At 40.3% G+C, this 19893-nt stretch overlaps 1 protein-coding gene across 5 annotated transcripts; it reads right to left on the bottom strand.

The window, feature by feature from the left end:
• Window positions 1-1616: 1616 nt before the first annotated feature.
• On the bottom strand, window positions 1617-19836 carry rufy2 (RUN and FYVE domain containing 2). Of its 5 annotated transcripts, none has more exons than XM_044346852.1 (19): window positions 19560-19836; window positions 15728-15901; window positions 15426-15543; window positions 13850-13951; window positions 13469-13592; window positions 12415-12479; window positions 12245-12310; window positions 11265-11334; window positions 10915-11016; window positions 10579-10695; window positions 10382-10474; window positions 9290-9370; window positions 9092-9189; window positions 4581-4700; window positions 4023-4152; window positions 3829-3923; window positions 3273-3321; window positions 2923-3003; window positions 1617-2661 (listed from the first exon to the last, which is right to left on the bottom strand). In XM_044346852.1, exons 1-19 carry the CDS (start codon window positions 19633-19635, stop codon window positions 2518-2520), a joined length of 1905 nt encoding a protein of 634 aa, XP_044202787.1. In that variant the 5' UTR covers window positions 19636-19836; the 3' UTR covers window positions 1617-2517. The 5 variants fall into 5 exon arrangements, with proteins under 5 accessions (XP_044202787.1, XP_044202795.1, XP_044202769.1 ...); XM_044346860.1 differs by having other exon boundaries at window positions 9296-9370; XM_044346834.1 differs by lacking the exon at window positions 19560-19836 and adding an exon at window positions 17606-18346.
• Between the last annotated feature and the right edge of the window lie 57 nt (window positions 19837-19893).

The following is a 19893-nucleotide window of genomic DNA, read 5'->3' as shown; positions in this document are numbered from 1 at the left end:
TAAAACATACAGTAGTATCAACACTGTACAAGTCCCATTGAAAGCTGGGAGATTTATAAGAGTGACACTGTACAAAAACGTTTCAGGCCTGGGTGCAATTCAGAAACATTCTACCTGTTTTACTAAGATATGATCAACTTTTATGAAGCTCTTACATATCTGGAAAAAAAACACTCCCTGAAATGAACTCAGGCCTGTTTTATCTCTTCATGGGAATGAATATTTCCAGTTCTTTGAAAAAATCACAAATTGCAAAACATTGTATACAAATACAAAACCAGAATGTGCAGAGGAACCCGTCACTGAAGACTTGTAGACTTCACAGTCATCAGCATTAGTTTGATAACACAAAAAAACAGATGTCTGTATACCTGCATCTGTTTTAAAAAAAAAAAAAAAAAAACTGGTTCAAAGTTTCAAACTTCCCCTCTCAGGAATGGAGCAGCAGTAAAATGTGGGTCTTTTCCATCTTCACACATTACAACTAACTTCAAGTGAACCGAGAAAGCGCAAAAGTAAATAATGTGCATAAAACACAAAATTAAATATAAATACTATCAAATTAATCTGCATTACAGGTAATTATGGATTGGCAAATTTTCAAACATACTTTGTGGTTGTTTTCAGAAATAACACTCGTCTCTTCTCAGCAGCCGCTAACTCGTCAGTGAAGTGGTTGTGTTGTCAGTTAGCCGTCAGTGGTTCAACAACACAAGAGCCAGTTTGACCAACTCTAATTGAAATCTTCTTGGTCCGTGAAGCAGCATCCACTGCGTTAGTGCCTCAAAGAAACAGTGAAATGTGCCTTCAATCGAGTGCTTGCTTGGCTAGTATAGGCTAGTGTTGCTACTTTGAAACATCTTGGGCCGTTATTTCAGATTCTACCTGTTGAAATATAGGGCTCATTTTGGCAACAAGAGAAGCACAAGTAGGTGATTTCCATAGCATTTACACAGGCACAAATGCTGTTTAATTTAAAAAAAAAAAAAGATTTTCAGTTCCTTTGAAAGCTACATCCTCACGGGGAACAAGTCTAGTCATAGTGTCAACACAGAAAAACCTGAAGCAGTAAACGTTCCTGGAATTAGTTTGCAGGGAAGACTTTGTTTCAGTGAAGATTTCAAACTGAATATTCTGAGGAGAGCAGATCAAATTGGTGCCTCTGTCTGGACAAATCTTTGATGATGGCAGAGCCAAAATATTCGAATGCTCCTGTGAAACAATGACATTTAAAAGGGGTCAGAAAACGTGAAAAAACTGGCACACTTCTGATCTTCTCACAGCCTGAAATACATCTAGTTTAGTTTCTCATTAGGCAGTTTGATTGAACCTGTGCCTGTGTAAAAGCTGCCTTTACTTTGTGTTTTACGGCACCTCAGAAGAGGGTGCTTTGGAGTTAGACTCAACAACATTAAGGCCACCGGACATCCGACAGTAAGACTCTTACTGTATGTATAAATGATGTATCTCACCTGTTTGGCTACAGAGCTACTGTATATCGTTTGAGGCTCCATACAAACATTGTAATGATGTAATACTACATAAGACTGAAGGTTTGATTGAGGAAAGAATCTGCATTTAGCTGCTCACAGTTAGTGCACTTTCACTATCAGTTCATAGTTAAGTTGCTCCTCCTCCTAAACTTTAGAAAGGGATTTGCCAAAACCTGACCTGCTGATCAGCGTTAGTGTTTGCAGGCAACATAGCAGGCCTGCAGTTCACCTTGATATAGTCACACCTGTTGTGCCTGTTGGAGTCTGGTTGGTTTTAATGTGAGTGCCAGTCAGATGGAGCGATGAAGGGGCCGATGGTTTAAGAGCTTAAAGCTTCCTGAACTTTATCACCCAAACAGTCCAGCTATTTGATTCTGCTGTACTGTCTCAAAATGTTGCTTTATTATTTATTGATTATGATGTATTAAGTTTTGGAAAACGTATCTTGTAATGTTTTGGTGTCCTTTTGGTGCAGGACAACACATGAAACAAGGGGAACTAAAGCAGAAGAGATTCCATGCTGTCTTGCATGACTCCCTTAAGAGGTCACTGATGCATATTTAGACAGCTGATTTGACATGTCATGATTCTTTATGATAATAAAGCAGACCACAGACTCTCACTTCTTCAATTTCCAACTTGTCCGTCAACAAGTAAGACATTTTGGCCCATGCTATAGTGGACTGACTGCCTTCTAGTCTGTGTCTGATGATAAGAGATGTTTGATGTTTGTTTTTTACTTTGCAGAACTTCTGCAGAAAATGTAGTGATGTAAAACAAAGGTCAGATTGATGCAGATGTCCCTCATTTTGTCAGTGAGGGACTTTTTTTTTTCTCCAAACTGTGAATAAGACGAATCAAATGCACTAACTGTTCATGCACACTGTCCATTCTTAGCAGCAAACACTGTTGAGATAAGTTGGGGAGGGGCGGGTGTGGATCTTGCGGAGGACAGGAGGGCGGGTATTTACGAGTCTGATCTCCGATTGTTTGAAACAGCCAGGGCAGCAGTGTGGGACTTCCTTCAAGTGGGGTTGGAGGAGCATCGCTGCAGAAGCAGGGCGTGGCAGGTGTCACAGACTCTGACTGGTTTTGGAGACGCAGGTAGAGGAAGCTCGTTGTCAGAGCAGCTGTTACAGAAAATCTCCCCACAGTTCCTACAGTGGTGCTGGAGGCGAATACACACAGAGGTAGAACCACAATAAATCAGCAGTGGAGCTATAACAAAATTGTTGATTCATTTTCTGTCGACTGTAAGTTCTTCTGCGCACCTGATGATTTTTCACAGGAAAGATAGAGTGTAAAATTGATGTTTAAAAGATGTGGACTACTACCTCAGAAAGAAATCAGGAGCCCTCAGATTATTTCGAGAGCTAATTTTAACCATGTCTGAGATTTTTGACACAGACTTGTTTATTTGATGACTGACCTTTCGTCTTGAGATGGAAAACTCCTTCTCGCACAGCTTGCAGTGGCTGGCTTCCTTGTCCTTCAACCAAACCTGACCCCCCTGCAACGACACGACACAGTTCATCTCCTTTCCAACCAAACTCTACATCACACACATTACAAACAATCACTAGATACTACGGTATACTTCAATGATCCACAATCACACATGACCAACGATGCAGGGCTTATACACTACTCCTTTACTTTACTCACTCCTTTATCTTATTCTAATATATATCTAATCTAATCACCTAATTTAACATCTTAGTGATGAAGATTTAGATTTAAGACATTCTGCTATTTTTATGTGATTAACTACAGTTTTACCTGAAGAGCTTTGTTGGCCTCTTTGATGTCCTCAATCTTCATTTTGGATCTGATTGTGAAAACAATAATGAATGAGAGTTAAATCAAACAAATAAATTAACCGCCACAGGTAATCAACCTTTTCTCATCTTTACTTCTTAATAAATCGTTAAAAAACAGTGATGGTTTCTTTTTGGTTTCATTTTAGAGGGTTTCAAAAGCTTGTTTGGCTTTCTCATCAACTGTAATCTATTGATTTGCAGGAATTTTAATTACATGTGATTTGTTGAAAATGAATTAAAACATACAACACTAGTATGAATATAAAATTGATTTTTTTAGCTGAACTAAACATGATAATGAAAACAACTGTACTCCTATCAGAATACATATTAAAATGCAATTGACCTATGAAACATTTGTCTGACTTCAAAAACTGAATGGGAAACTTCAAATCTCACATTACATTTGAGTTCAGTCTATCCTTGGGACTATGAACATAAGTTGGGTTGCTGCAATATAGAAAACCACTTGATTACAGTACAAAAAGAGCATTTATTAATGAAAGCATACATACTCGCTGAGTTTGGAGCCTAGTTCCTCGAGAGCTTGTTCTTGGTCTTCACAGATCGTCTTCAGCTGAATGTTTTCGTCCTGGAGGCGATGGAACTCCTGGAAAAATAATAAACACACAACAGGCGACATGCATCAAATCAGATCATATTTTATGTCATACAGAATGTGCTACATGTATGCTTCTGTCTTTTTTACCCTTTTTAGGCCATTGATCTGCAGCGCCTCTGTGCTGAGCTGAGCCACCGTCTCTCTCTCTCTGCCCAGATCATTTTGTAATGTCTGCCTCCACTCTCTCTCTATCTTCAAGTCCATCTCCAGCTGCTGGCTACAGGAAAAACACCATCGACATGTACATACAACATCAAAACAAAGTAACAATGACAAACAGAAACAGAGAGAGAGGGGGTGAGAGACTGTTCCAGCACTGGTTTACTGTATATTTTGTCTTTATGCTTTGCTTTTTTAAAAATCATGATCAACATGAACTGGGTTGAAGGAAATCTGACGTCTCCTGAGCAATGAAGTTACATGCAACACAAGTCATATGTTTGTTGCTATGGCACATGTGCGTGTTTTAAATAATGTCATAAATATGATTTATTGTTTCCTAGGTTCATGAATTAGGACCGAGAGAAGTTTCAGTGTAAAGCTAAAGGTGTAAATATTGTGTTGTTTCTCTCTGCAGCACCTTTAGGTTAGTGTTCATGTATGTGTGTAAATGAGCCAGCGTTTGTCTGCAGGTGTTTTGCTTACAGTTGTCTTTCTCTGTGCTCGATTTGCCGCTGCAGGCTGTCGGCCTTGTTGGCAAAGTCCAACTTGAAACGTCTGGTTCCCTCCTCGGCCGAGGTGCGGTGCCTCTCTGCCTCCTGTAATCTGCACCATTATAACCAGGGACAAACTCAGGACCATGGAGAGAAAAAACTGAGGGGGACAATGGCGGGGGAGGGAGGGAGAAAATAACTGAGGGGGACGGCAGGGAGGATGACGGTTAAGGAGCAAGGTTAAGGGTGGGAAGATGGAGGAGGGATGGCTGAGGGTAAATGAAGAAGGATGATGATGTAATTTGCTTTATTACAACAAACTTAAAAGAATGCAACCAGGGATTAGATTTGAGTTGTGGAGGGTCAAAACAGAAAACAGTAAGGAGTACGTAGGGCTGATGAGTCAAAATAAAAACTTGTGATGATACAATGAGAGACAATGCCTTAAAGCAAACTGAATGGACAATAAATAAAGAGGATGACGAACCAGATGCAGTGTGCAACTCAGACGGAGTAAACTGGTGGGCAGCATTACCATGTTTTCTTTCTTCTTTTACATAATCACAACATTTTAATTTTGAAAACAGGAAGGTAACTTAATAAAAAAGCAAATACTTCAGGATGTGAGAAGTATTCATGACTCTGAGAAATCAGGAAATAAAATGTACCCGTGTCTACCTACACAGAACGTGACCAAGGACTCAAACCACACCCAGCACTTTCAAAACATCTAACTTTATTTACTCACGGTGGTAAAAGACAGTAGTTGTGAGTTTTAAACAGCTGTACTGAGTGTTCATTCTTCTACAAATTGAAAGGAGTTACAGTACTATGAACATGGAGTTAGAATAGGTAGAATGATTACTTCCTGATCTATCACAAAATTCAATAAATATGCCAAGACAACGACACACAACTACACATTCAACGTCCCTTGGCAGAAGCTCCAGATGTTTACAGCAGTGTAACTAGAATCCATTTAAACTGGGTTCAGCTGTCTGTTTTGCAAAAAAAAAAAAAAACAACCCAAAACCAAGTGAATTGAGCTAAAGCTGCAAGTCTCAACCTTATAAGTTCTCTCTCAGTTTAGGTGAACCTTCAGGAGGATGAAGAGCAAGGAGGAGACGGGATCATCACAGCTAGTCGGGGGCAGGTGAGGAGGTGCGACACATGCAGAGCAAACTGGCAACAGATTAAAAGCAGGAGGCTGCACAAGACACGCAGGCAGCTGTATGTTGATTATAGTTTTCATGTTACTGCTTCTTCTTTACACCCACACAGTGTCGGCTGGCAATGAGGTGCGTTTCCCCTCTAACATTGGGATCATGACAGCAAACAGTCAGCTGAAGTTACTCAACAATCTCCACGGAGCCAACATGGATGCCACTAAAAACTACAGTGACACCATCTTTGCTCATCGGTGGCTCTGGTTCCTCAGTAGTTGTGATATGAGCGAGAAGCCCACTGTACTCATTCTAACTCAATGTGAACGAGAACAATAAAAAGGACACTATAATTACACCTCAGAGCCCAAACCAGCATGAATTTCATTAATCTTAATCTCAGTGTTACTGCATATAAACTGACTACTGGAGACAGGAAGAATGTGTAGCGTGTGTGTGTGTATTTGTGTGTATGTGTGTGCACGCCGGAGCATGTGAGAATAGATGGAATAGAAGTAGTATATGATTAATTCAGCATCTATTAAAGTATAACTGATGTAATATTCAGACAGTTCTCTGAGCGGCTAAACACAGCTGCTGCTGATGATGATGCTCAATGAGAAAAAGACATTCAGAGGAAACTTAATCTTCATTTAGCACAGCTGTTAAAAGTTATCTGTATGTAATTTAACCAAAGACCATGAAACACGTTGCAGTGGTCGGTATGAATCCCAGCACTCTGCTGATGATAATGTTTCAGTTACTGAGGAAACAAACCATGCGTTCCAGTTTCTCCTGATTCTCTGGCTGCTCTCAGGCCGTAAAAACCATCTGAATATTGTGTGCAAATAAAACAGGAATGTTCCATTAAGTTGAGTCCATTTATTCACTCTGTCATAAGCAGCCGTGTGTCTGCATATGTGCGCGTTATGTGCATGTTTGTCCTCAGAAGGAGATGTCCTTGACTAGCTTGTACTGGTGCTCTGTGTCTGTGCTGGCACACTTTACAAATGACATAGCAAGCGTTCTGGTCTGACTTAACAGATCCTTGTCACTGCACACAGGAGCAGGGATAAAATCAGGGGAGGGAAAAAATGAAGAAACACGGAGGTTTCAAGGGAGCAAAAATGGATGAATGAATGATTGAATGGATGGTATAAAAGAGATAACAGAAGGGAGGAAGGAAGGAGGGAAGAAAGGAAGGGAGGAAGAAAGGATGTCAATACATCAGTATTCTAAGTGGCCCCGGTTACACTGAACACTTTGAGTGATTTTATTCATCGTAAACACAGCAGCGAGTGTAAATGAAAGGCATTAACACACAGAAATCTGATGTCAGGTTGCCAGGTTCACACTGTCATCAGATTTCTACAGTCTGGATATATTTCACTTCACAATGAGCGTATGAGTGATGTGAAGAGGTGAAGAGGAAAAGCAGGGAAAGGTAATGTGGTGGACAGATAGATGAATATAACCATAGCAGACAGAAACTGGCATTTTCAGGTGAAGCAAGCGAGCTCTATGTTACAGCAACATCTGCAGGAGGTAAAACTAGTTTGATCCCTGGAAAGTAAAGTTAAACTCTGAGGGGATGATTTCTGATTAGCTGTTAATTCATTTTCTTTTAATCGTTGGCTCTGATCAGACCATTTTCATCTTCTTAATTACCCGCTTTGACTTTTCAGCAACTTTAACACAGCTTGGTCTGACTGTTGCTCCATCGAATCGAACAGATCAACAAAAAAAAAACTGAATATAAGACGTGTAACCGGGGTCTGTATCCTACCAGCCTACATAAACATTTAGAGCAGCAAAAAACATTCACAACCAATCACAAACAGGATGGAACAGATTTAAACCAACAGGCGAGGCGAGGGGAATGATGGACTGTGTTGACTGGGAGCTGATGGGGTGAGGAGGGATCATAAGGCATCAATGAACCAACAAACAGCTACAAGCTTCCATCATGACTGATGCAAGTATGGAGCACTTATACATCGAAGGTGCAATAGTGACCGAGAAAAGGTATCATGCATGAAAATATCTGCGGTAGATTTTAATAGACATAATAAATTACGCTTACAGGGTTTCCCACAGGAAGTTGTTAAGAAGAGGTGGTAAGCTACACGGATGCATCTCATTTTGATCAATTTAATTAGTAGATGACAGCCTGAACAATACCCACAATATATGGCATTTTCTGTGACATAGTGCTTCTGCTCTGTTTTCCCTGAAAGTTTATTTCATTTATATGTATTCATTCATTTTTTAATGATGTTAGTGGAGGTGGTTTCTCCTCAGGTCACTTTAAGAACATTTTGGCTCATTTTAGTTTAATCTATAAAATTTAATCTGTAGAGCAAAAGTAGCCATATATTATTACCGTCAAGTATCTCAAATTTTTGCCTGCTTTTGTTGAACCCTGACCCAAGCTGCTCCGGAGGTTGAGACCATATTTGAACGCAGCTAAAAAAGGGTTTTGTGTTATCAAAACTGTTTGGCATTTTGGAGATACATTTTCACTTAATCTTCAAATGTGTTGTTTTGCCTCAACTTCAAAATCTATTCATTATTAACACACTGTCCAAACACTTTTTACTGCATCTATTTGCTGTTTTATAGGCACCAGGGTTTCCCACAGCTGTTTATAATAGAGGTGGACTGCCTCCGCTAACGTCTTTTGTTAAGTAAAACCGTACAAGTCTTCAGGGAAAAAGAGCAGAGGAGGAAAACAAAGTATAAATATAGATATATTGTTTAAACTGTCATCTGGTTACTAAATTGATCACAAAAGATGAGATACTGTCGGGTTCTGTGGGAACTGTAGATGACTTGATTTTACACTACATGTTGCACTGATAAACACCACAATCAAATCACTTCGGTATGTTTTTTTTACTGTGGAGATATTTGTCTGCAGGACAAATAGGAGAGTAAAAACAAGGCTTACCACCTCCTGACCTATATCCTCCAGTAAAAACCTGAGCACTGAAACCATTTTCCCCCATGTTTCCCCCCAGTTCTCTTCTGCAAAGCTCCAACCAGATCCATGCAGAACATTTTATGAAGACAATTATGTACTTTTAACAAAATAAAACATAACTGGTCCACTGGCACTCTTGACTGTGTTATGTTTCACTCTGAAACTTTCTTGCAGACAAATACAAAGAGTGATTTACTTTGCCTCAGAAGGATTATGTATTTTCAGGTAAATCAGAGAAAAACTGTACAGTAAAGAATCTGGTTTAGACTGCTGGAGGAACTGAGGAGACATGAGGGAGAAAGTGATCTTCCTCTTTTGATCAGTATGTGCTGTGCCTTCTCAGACAGTGTATCTCACCTTTGCTCCAGCTGCTTCATGGTGGCGGTGATCTGATTGGTCTTCTCCTCCAGACGAGTGATCATATCGTTCTTCTTCTTCATCTCTTCATCGGATGACTGAGAAATGAGAATCACTGTCATAAGTACCAGATATTTCTACTTCATTCTTTTTTATCTTGTGGATGATATAAGAAGGTGTAGAGCTGCATGTGTGTACCTGTACCTGCATCTTCTGGTACATCTCTACATTGATGGCTTTGACCTCATCCAGTTGTGTTCTGAGACCAATCAGTGTGTCCTGATGATCAAAAGCAAAATCTTCAGTTGTGTTGTGGTCCAGTATTGCTGTCATATGTCTGCTTCTGTTTTACTACAGTGGTTTTACTGTAATTTATTATGATCCTCTTTCTTGATTTTATCATTTGCCCATTTATTCTTTAATTATTCATTTATCACAGGGCATTATTTATTTATTTGTGTACTTATCCACTCATTTCACTGGGGGTCAGTACAAGACTAAAACTCTACATGCGCACTGATTTGTGTGCGTTATTTAAGGAAAAGTACTAAGAGAGTTGAAATATAAATAGAGCAAACTATATGTAGCATTGCACGACACAAATATTCCCATGTCATACCCTCCATATTCAACCTGTGTAATAATGATGCTGACAGTATTCTCCAGTCTGACAGCTGATCCACCTGAGGCTGCTATTGTTAATGATCCCAGCAGCCTCCTTACAAAGCTGTGATGATGATGATGATTATTATTATTATTATTATGATGATGATGATGATGCCATGGCAGCTACTGTATCTCACAGCTTGGCTACAAATGTCAGCTGGTGGTGTTTATGTTGCAGAGTTCACAGGTTGGTGGTGAGAAGTGTGACACTGACAGGAATACTAAAGCGACAGGCACGAGGTATTATTTGCGCCATGTGAGTAAGTACAGGCAGCTGCCATATTTTTAGCTTGTGCCCCCAAAGAGCTTGTTATCATCTGTCTGAGGAGCAACCACGTCACCATCTTTAACTGTTTATGTCTAAATATATCTAAAAAATTACTGATTCGGTTTTCAGTCTTTGAAAAGTCACTATTAACAACGCCCACAATGCTTGTATATTAATGTATTGTATATTGTTGAATCTGCATGTTTTGTGATTTTATTAAATCGGTGCATTCACAGTAAATCACTGTGGAGAAGTGTTTTTCCTTTTGTGTACACTCAGCTCTTAAAATCTTTTGTAAATAAATCAAGTGGTCAAAAAGGAAGACAGAGAAAAGATACACAAAAGTGTATGTTGACCTGTTTTTCATGAATATCTTTCTCGAGAAGTTTCATGGCCAGCTCCATTTCCTGCTTCATCGACACCTGGACTACCAACTCATTCTCCACATCCTAAAAGAAACCACATCCACATATTTTTTTTATGTAATTACACACAAAAATATACTACTCACATTTTAGATGCATATTTTAGACAAAGGGAGTTACAGTCTGACCTGTCTGAGCTGACACTCCTCCTTCAGTTGTCTTCGAGCCTCGTTGTACATCTCATCCAGACCCTGACTAGACTGTTTGTAGGTGTCTCTCTCCACTGACACATCACCTTGGGTTGTCTGGAGTAAATATCAACAATAAGAAGAATATATGAGCCACAATATGCATCAGTTTTACCAGCCTGTGGTGCTGGAATCTTGAGTTTTAAATCCACAACAATTGTGGTGTCAGTTTTGGTTCGAATGTGGGCTGCAACTCAAACTTTATTAGACAACCAATGTTTCTTTGTATTTTGAGAAAGGGATATCATTTTGTGATTGTATGTATGTACAGTGTACCTCTAAATGCTGCTGTGCCTTCAGTAGAATGAGGCTGTTTTCACTCCTCAGTTGCTGGTTTTCTTCTTGCAGTTTGATGATGTTGTTCTTGGCTATGGCTAACTACACACACAAAAACATGTGGACATGCACAAAGATTATCTCAGGTGATCAATCATGCCAGCAACAGCAGATGAATCCAAATTATATTGTGATCCTTTTCTGGATAGTTAAACATAAATGCACCTCAGCCATGTTCTGTACAGCTCAGTCATGAGGGTAGTGATACATTTTTGTTATGTTGGTTCTTTTCTCCAGCACACTTTTAAAATACAACAATGCATCTAATGTGATAAACAATATTATCTCACCTCCTCTATGAGTTTAGAGTTTGACTTCTCCAGAGAGTCCACTCTGCCCTGTAAACCATGGACTGTGGAGCTGGATGTAGAAAAGCACACAGAGAGAAATTATCAGTATATCTGATAATTTGGCTGACTTTCTGAATTTATAGGGGCAACATTTTCTCATAATTTGTCACAATGACATTGTACTTAAGTAATGTCGTATAATTCAGAGATAATTAGAATATTAGATAATTAGAAAATGTATTTTCCTCAGTGCTGTTGTCATGTTCATAATGTTTGATGATTGCATTCTCAACTGTCTCACCAGACCTGAATTTGACTTTTGATGGCCACAGTGCCATAACAGTAGTGCCACAGTTAGCTTAGCCTATGTTCAGAAAGGAGATTACTCATACAATTCACCAAGGACACTGAAGGAAAATGTGATTTAATGTCATGTCACACATGTAGAAGTTTGTTTGCAATAACCTTCCTAATTCATGAACAAGCTGCGTCTTTAGCTTTATCTCAAGTACAGAAGTCTCAAAGGCAGCAGATTAATGCAGGTTTATGAGTGATGAAGATGAGTGAGTTCATTAAGAATAAATGTTACAACATCAGCGATGTCATGTTTGTGAGAAGAAAAACATTTTAAAGATTGAATGTGACAGACAATCTGTTTTTGAATGCATCTGTCTGTGAGGACAGACAAGACAGAATTGCACTTCTGAAACAACCAGAGTTGTTCAAACACAAACTGACTGATTAAAAAAAGAAAGGGTCTATTTTTAACATGCAACCAGCCATGCACAGTGTCTGCCTCTGATTGAAGGCATCATAAACGGCATATGAAAAAGAAAGGCTGACTTAAACCACCACTGTTTATGCTCTAAACACACAGCATTAAGAACAAAGGACTTCCTTTCTTTGAACCATCATAACCAGGAAGTTTGGTGAAAACCATACAGACCGGTCTGTCTCCACTAAAAAAACAAATGTCTTACTTGAGTTGTCGGTTCAGTTCCTCTACATAGTTCTTCTGATCCAAGATGGATGCTATCTGGCTATTCCTGTTGTCATGGAAACAGACATAAAATCAGCTCTGCATCACATTTGGAGGCGGTTTAAAAGACAGTACTGTACAAAACAGAGTGGAGAGACAAACAGACTGTACCTCTCTTCACTCCTGTAATCATCAATGTCGTTCTTCAAGTACATGGAGAAGTCAATCACCCCAACCTAGAAGAATAAATATAAGAAGCTGTGTAAAAACTCAGCCAATATAATTCACTGAGGGAGAACAGACTGAGAAGCAGAGTTTGCACAACCATTAATTGGGTAAATGAGTCATCGGGAAAGCCGTTGCAACCAAACAGGTATGTTTATAATCATGCAGGTACTTGATTACACAAATAAAAACTCAGACAGAGCCAACAAAACCCTAACTTCATGCATGAAAGTGATAAAGTAATTAATATCTAATAAGCTAATATTAATCCTAATGCTACTGTGTCTGCATTGGCTAAAATAACCAATTTCTGCCTCCTGCACACATGCAGAGCAGGCTAACAACACTGCAAAGAATTGAAGCAAATCATAAAGACATGTAGTAACCCAATACTATTGGTAAGAGTGGACAAATTACTGAATTATTTAACTTCTAACAAGAGTTTTGGCATTAAAAATAAAATCTGTGCGGCTCTATAATCTTGATGCAAGATGTAATCCTGACCATGTAATCAGAATATGACTGGATCTGAACAAACAAATTTCCAGATGACTTCACATTACAAATGTATCTCAGACACATCCAGTCATGTGTGAATACAGCCTGCACAAGGTGTTTGCATTAGTGAGAAAATGTGTTTGCACTCAGGACAAAGTCTCCAGCCGTGGAGTACAAACATGACACCACAGTCTCTGCTCTCCATCTGCCAGATGCCAAGATAATGAATGAAACAGACAATTCTTAACTGTATTTCTGCTTCCCGAACCAAAAATCAATGAACAACTGTTTCGTGTCAATGGTCAAGAGGGCACAGGAAGTACAGTTACGCTCTTTTTTTTTAATGACATAAGACCAATTTCCTCCTTTGCTTAGCATGATGCAAGCAGACAATCAGGTCTAATCATAGTGACGACAGAGTGGAGAGCTGTAAATACAACCACATGGTCAGATCGTTGTCTTTGAGTCAAGTGGTAGAATACCGTTTCAGGGCAGTGGTTACCTGAGAGTCCAGGTCTTCCCCTTTGACGCACAGGTTGGCATCGATGACGTTCAGGCCCACCAGCAGGCCCACGATCACTGCTCCCTCCTCCTCTAGCATCAGCGCTGAATTCTCGTAGAAATCACTGTGGAGGAAGATACAAAAGATTCTCATATGCTGCAAGGATCTACAACTATCAAGCAAACAGACAGTGAAATTGTTTAGATGTTGTAGCTCTAGAGGGTTATTAGTCTGTCAGAGGACAGGCTGTGTTTAATTAATTTTCGGGCAATATTGGGATGTTTGGGGTACTTTGGGTAACTTTAACATTTATATTCTCCAAAACAGGTCAAATGTATCTTATTACTGCGTGAGAGAGCCTGTGTGTATATGTGTGTGTACCTGAGCAGGTCTTTTCTGGTGATGAGGAGTCGCAGATAGTCGGCCAGCCGCTTCTGCATGAGAGCCAGACGCAGCCACGCCCTGGCCCTTCCTAACGGAGTCCTGGTTAAAAAAAAAACATACACACATCAGTGATACAGTTGCATTTTTAGGAGGTTTTAAGGGTCTAGGACTGGTGGCACAGACACATAATGGGATTAGTCTTTTGCATCCTATTGTGGTTTTGTCTATTTATTTTATTCTCTGCAAAAACTGTGGCCAACTAGACAAATGTTATTCATTTTATAAAAATATTCTGGATTTCAGCTTTGAGTCAGACCAAACTACTGATTCCACATTTACTTTATGACAATAACATGTTAAAAAGATATTCAGCCATAATCTGAATGTTAACCTGTGTATTAGAAGAGCATTAATCTCCTGAAAAACACTGGGACAGGCACAGTTTGCACTACAGTATCTAACAATTGGGTCCAAACTTGTTGTTGCAAAAGCGCAGCTCTGCTATGTGTCTGTTGGTCTGACTCAGCACCACCAAAGGAAACTGACTCTCTTCTCCATATAAACAACACAACTGTTCCTCATTTCACTGGACCAGACGAGAACTGAATATTACTCAGTTTAATGAAAAAACTGCTTCCTTGCCTGGAGGGACTGCTCTTTAGTGACTGATAACTGAATGCTAGAGTTACGTATGACATAGGAATCATGAGCACAGATGAGATTTAGCAAAAGTTTGCTTACTACAGCCACTAGAGGACAAAACCTTAACATTAATACTGTATGGGATGCACCACTAAAACCAGAATTAGGTTTCTCTGAGGATACAAATGTCTCTGCAAACCTATGCAAAGAAGGGTGTTATGGGCAACCGAAAGTCTCAGAGGCACGCAGAGGAGCCAATGCGTACACCCTACAAATCTAAACAACACATTGTGCAGACCTGCATGCTAAGCCAGTTAATTGGTAATTAACATAAACATACTACATGCAAAGAACAGCCACGTGACTGTCTCCAAGCGACTCCTGTGCACGTTACCCTGTGTGCAGCCTGGACACTTTTCAGACACACATTTCTTAAGGTACTGATATTGTTATTAGAGTAAAATAAAGGAACTTTGATTCAGCTGATAATTTGATAGTTGTAGTAAGAAATATAAATGTCAATTACACCATCAGCCAGATGCAAGAAAGAGGCAACAGAAATATTACTGCGCCATCAGTGACTCATGCCTATTGCCCAAAAACTGATAGTATTGCAACTAATTTCAAGCTCGATTTTAACCGTTAACTGTTTGTCACATCATAGTGTAGTATCTACAATGTATCTAACAGTTTCTAAAAAATGAAAAAAAATAATAATAAAGAAGTAGAGAAATAAGGAAAAGGCAGAAGTGAGGCAGCAGTGAGAGGAAAGGTGAAGTGAAAGTAAATGACACTCAGGTACTTCCCTGCTCTGGCTCAGGTTATGTTCTCGTGCACATGTGTGTGGTTGTGTTGTGTTTCATGTTCTTCCAGCAAGATGTTAGTTTAAGTTCTGTGTGAGCATGTGTGTGTACATAAATGTTTTCCTTACTTAAGTCCAGGCAGGTCTCGTACTGAGGCCGAGATCTCTGCTGCTTCAGGACACAGTTTTTCCACCAGCTCCAAAGGACCCCACAGAGACTTATTAAAGCCCAGGAAGGACTTCTTCACTGGAGAGACGAGAGAAAGAGATTCTTCTCAGTCAGACACGCACGAGAGAATAAAAATGTTGGAATGACATCTTCTCTGAAAAAGGTACAGGAATTTTGCAGCCTAGACATTCAATCTTAATAAGCAGGGAGGTTGCAGATACATCCACACCAGACAGCATTTAAAACCACCTCAGCCTCTCACCTCTGAGGCCATGCTTGAGACAGTGCTCCATGACGACAAAGAACTGCTGGAGAGGTGGATAGTCTGAGTCCAACGTTCTTCCAAAGCTCAGAGCCGACTCGATCAGCCCTTTAATACTCAGCTTGGCCATGTTCAGCAGGTTGGCTCGCTCCATGGCCATGGGGTCTCGCAGGGCTGTGGGACGAAAGCCACACACAAGACACAATATGTTCACCAGTGTAGCTGCTGTGTTAATGCAGACGTCATAATATGCCAATGGAGCATACTGTACGTCCATGAGATGAATGCGTGGAGAAGTTCAGCTCAAAGAGACAACAGGAAGGCACACAGACACTAAAGGGTCCTCAAATTGATGATTCATGGATGTCAAAATACTCAGTTGCAGGGTACCAAGTCACTGTGTAACTACTCAAAATGTGAGAATGCTACGTCAAATACCCAAGTAGAAACCTGTAACTCTATGGAAATGTTTAGCGAGTTGTTTGACTGCAGTGATACCGTCTGTTAAACTGGAGCTGTGGAACAGAGGAAGACACTCCCAACCCTGGACAACAGACAAGAGAATCCTGACACAATACTTAAAATACTTAAGTCAAGATTCAAAGGGTGGTCTCAACATAATATCTGCAAATGTTCGATATTTATACTATTTATAAGACTGTATGTCTTTTTTTCTTTTTATTAAAGAATATGAACAAGCATATTAAATCTTGAAAACATGATTAGTCTCTTATCTGAAGAATAAAAAACTGAGTCAGTCAGGTGAAAGTCTTGCTTTCACATTAAATTCATTATCAATTTAAATGTAAAAAAGCAGCTTCCTGGTTTATTTTATTGTATTTAGGGGTTTTATGGCGAAATACATTTAATGCTTAGTTGTCCAACTCTTCTACAATTGACATGTTTGTAATCTTTGCTGGTGTTGATATTACTATCTGTGTGTTATTGTAGCAAACCCATTATGTCTACACAGCATCTATAACTTTGGCATTAACTGCATCTGACCTAAAAAAACAAACAAACATTGTATTTAATATTTTCATTATGGAAGACCTTCAAGGGCCTGGATTTATGACCTCCCACACAGGTATGCTCTACACGTGACCCTCCCTCCAGGTTAATGTGTAGCCAAACACCAGAAGAGGACAAAACAGTGTCAGGTGAAAATGCACACCTATGTTGCCGAGTAATGTGGAAGAGCTTTAATTGCCCAAGCAGGTTAGTCCAGAGGCAGAGACACTGACAGATCAACAGAAAACATCTTGGGGGCTGCATCACTGTTAGGGGCCCTTGGGCAGCTGGCCCTGAGGATACTGACGGGAAAAAAGTAACCCTTTGACTAGTTTTATCATCATGTGACCAGCCAAAGCTGCGTACAAAGCACTGTGATAACACCAAGAAGAAAGAGAGACAGACGTTTTTTTAAACATTTGTATCAGTGTAGCATGTGATGCTTCAGGCCGTAAAGCTGTGTGGTGGTATAAAACCCAGCAGCACAGCTACAGCACCACTAACAGATGATGCTACACCATCAAAGCATGAAAGCAGCACTGATCTATGAAAAATCAATTGGCCACACAGACAGAGGGTGGTGAGGTAATGTCGGACATAACAGAGAGAGAGAGGAGGAGAGAGAAGTTAGTTTGTCACACTTATCCACACCAGCTGAAACTATTAACTGTGCTCCAATTAGCATCTAACTGAATTATTGATTGTTCGTGAACATCTCAGGGGGGAATCCTTCAGTGTAGACAGGCTGATAAGCACAGGGTTAGGTGACATTTACTCCTGTGTTCTTAAAACAATCAGGTGCTGGGTGTCATCAATCGTGTTATTATTAACTACCTCCATTAACGCCCCGTATGATTTATACTCTACCTTGGACGCTCCAGTCCCCGGGCAGAGACGTCCTGTGCTCCGACACTTTGGGCAGAACGTGAATGCTCCCTGAAATGGTCTCGGATGCTTTCCTAGCTAAAGCGAAGATAGGAGCCTGCCATCGCCCGTCTCCTCCTCCTCCTCCTCCTCCTCTCGCTGTACTGTTAGCTTTCTCCCCAGCACCAGATTTCTCCTCTTGCAACCTCAATATCCCAAACACCTGAGCTTTCTCCTTGCTGCCGTCCGCTTCAGACAGAGCCAGGTCGTGCTCTGCGGGCGATGCCATGTTCACGTACCTCTGAACTGATTATAACTTAGCTGGTTAACGCTGGTCGGTGCGAAAACAGCCAGATTCATACGGGTTGCGAACCGTTAACGAGCTAACTTGGGTGTGTAATTCACCCGGCGACCACCGTGACAATAGCATAAAATACCTGTGATACCACCGGTCAAAACAACGACAGGTCTCACTGGTGTCAAAAACCAACCGTCGTAACGTCCTCGGACTGGAAAGCGTAGCTAGGCGGCGGTTACATGGTGAACGTTAGCACCGGCGGTGACAGCAGCTGCCCAGGAAATGTGTCTTTTCCGTACATCGTGGTGTTGTAGAGATTTGTTTACAGCCTGCAGACGTAACCGATAGTTGGCCCCTGACGGCTCCCTCTGCACCCTGCGGAGGGGCGGTGTCAAAAGGCTGCTCACAAGACACACACACACACAAAAGACAGCACCACTACGTAATGATCTCAGCGGCTGCTGCGCTGCTGAGCTGCCGCCCCCTGCTGCTGGAAGAGAGAACTGCACGGCTGCATGCATGATGGTGATTATGTGTAGGGGGGCAGAGATGCATGGATACAGAGGACCCGGAGAGAGCTATTTTCAGATATGTGAGGAGAAAAGCAAAGAAAAAACAAAGAAAACAGTCTAACATATACAGTTAGTGTCAGGGCCGTAGCCACCACTGACGAACTTAGTGATATTTCTGGTCATTCAATGATTAGACACATATATTAAATGTTTTTAGGCTAAGTCTGATATTTTAAAGATAAATTAGAATAAAAGATATTTAGGATTCTAAACTACAATTACATCTGGCGGTGTCTTCAGCCCTAAGCTACCAGGATGCCCAGCGAGAGAGTTCACATTAAATATGACTGGATTAATTAATTAAGTAATTAATTTGATGAATTAATAAAATATGTAATGTTGTGATTTCTTTAAATACTTTTTTTGTTGGTTGCAAGTGTCAGGTAGGTGGGGTTTTGCTGGAGAAATTTGACTTTTCTTTTCTAACTTTTTGCAATATACAAATAATTTGTGACCGTCAGTGTTGTCATGGATTATACCAACGTTTGTCAGACTATAAAGGCCACTTTAGAGTCTACTTTGATTGGTGACTTGTTTAAATGTTATTGGTGATTCTAAGAGTCTGCTGATACTGATCAGCTGTAGGACTTCAGTACATAGACATAAATAAAATTATGTTTCACATAATCATAGGGCCAGTCGATTTACTTCCTAAGAATAAGTGTTAGGGTCAGAGTGGCAACTGTAAAGGTTATAATATGCAAAATCAGCTTTAATGTATTAGAATAGCCAGGAGAGATGTTTTTGGTTCTTAATGCATTTCTCTTCATCTCTGGTGACTCTGGCTCATTCTTGACTCATAGAAAAGTATTATCTATTGTGAAATTAGTTGCCATTTTCAGTGCATGTTTTCCCCAAAACTGTGACCAAATTGTTTCTTACTTTCGCTGTATTTTACTTTACCAGCCCACTTTAAACCTAATTAGTTGTGGTGCAATGACATTTGAATGACTCAAACGATTGCTATAACACTATTTTTCATAAGATATGAAAACATAATCTGAGACCACATTGCAGTGGCAGTAGACAGGAGTTATCATTATATAACAGACAGGGTCATAAATTCAAAAACCACTTGCTAGCCTACCTTGGCTGTAGGCTAACCGCTCCATACTCTCGGTATGAGTGATGCCCCAACGGTGGAGACTCTGAGGGGAGTACATAGTGAGTGGGAGCCTCCTCTCCCCAGTGTCTTGGTGCAGAGAGGATTGCGAACCGAGCAGATCCCTGAGTCCTGAAGTGGCTCTCTGTGGTCTGGTTTCTGCTGACCTGGTATTTTCCAGTCAAGTTTCCTTTGATTTTCTGATCCCCAGAAGGACAGTGACACCAGATGACCCTCTCTGTTTTGACTTCAGATCAGTCTTGGTCTTCCTCTGAACTGCAGCCTGGGGCAGAGCAGACAGTCGATGCAATCAAGATTT

Source organism: Thunnus albacares, chromosome 1 (assembly GCF_914725855.1).
Source record: "Thunnus albacares chromosome 1, fThuAlb1.1, whole genome shotgun sequence".
Classification (NCBI taxonomy): domain Eukaryota; kingdom Metazoa; phylum Chordata; class Actinopteri; order Scombriformes; family Scombridae; genus Thunnus; species Thunnus albacares.
The sequence above is the reverse complement of the archived record's forward strand: the minus strand, read 5'-3'. Positions and strand labels throughout refer to the sequence as shown.

Coding starts and splice junctions, on each gene's coding strand:
- rufy2 (XM_044346834.1), bottom strand. CDS start 17,891: ATGGCATCGCCCGCAGAGCACGACCTGGCTCTGTCTGAAGCGGACGGC. Junction 11,017..11,264: donor ACTCTAAACTCATAGAGGAG/GTGAGATAATAT, acceptor TTGTGTGTGTAG/TTAGCCATAGCCAAGAACAA. Junction 3,004..3,272: donor AGGCCAACAAAGCTCTTCAG/GTAAAACTGTAG, acceptor GTGTCGTTGCAG/GGGGGTCAGGTTTGGTTGAA.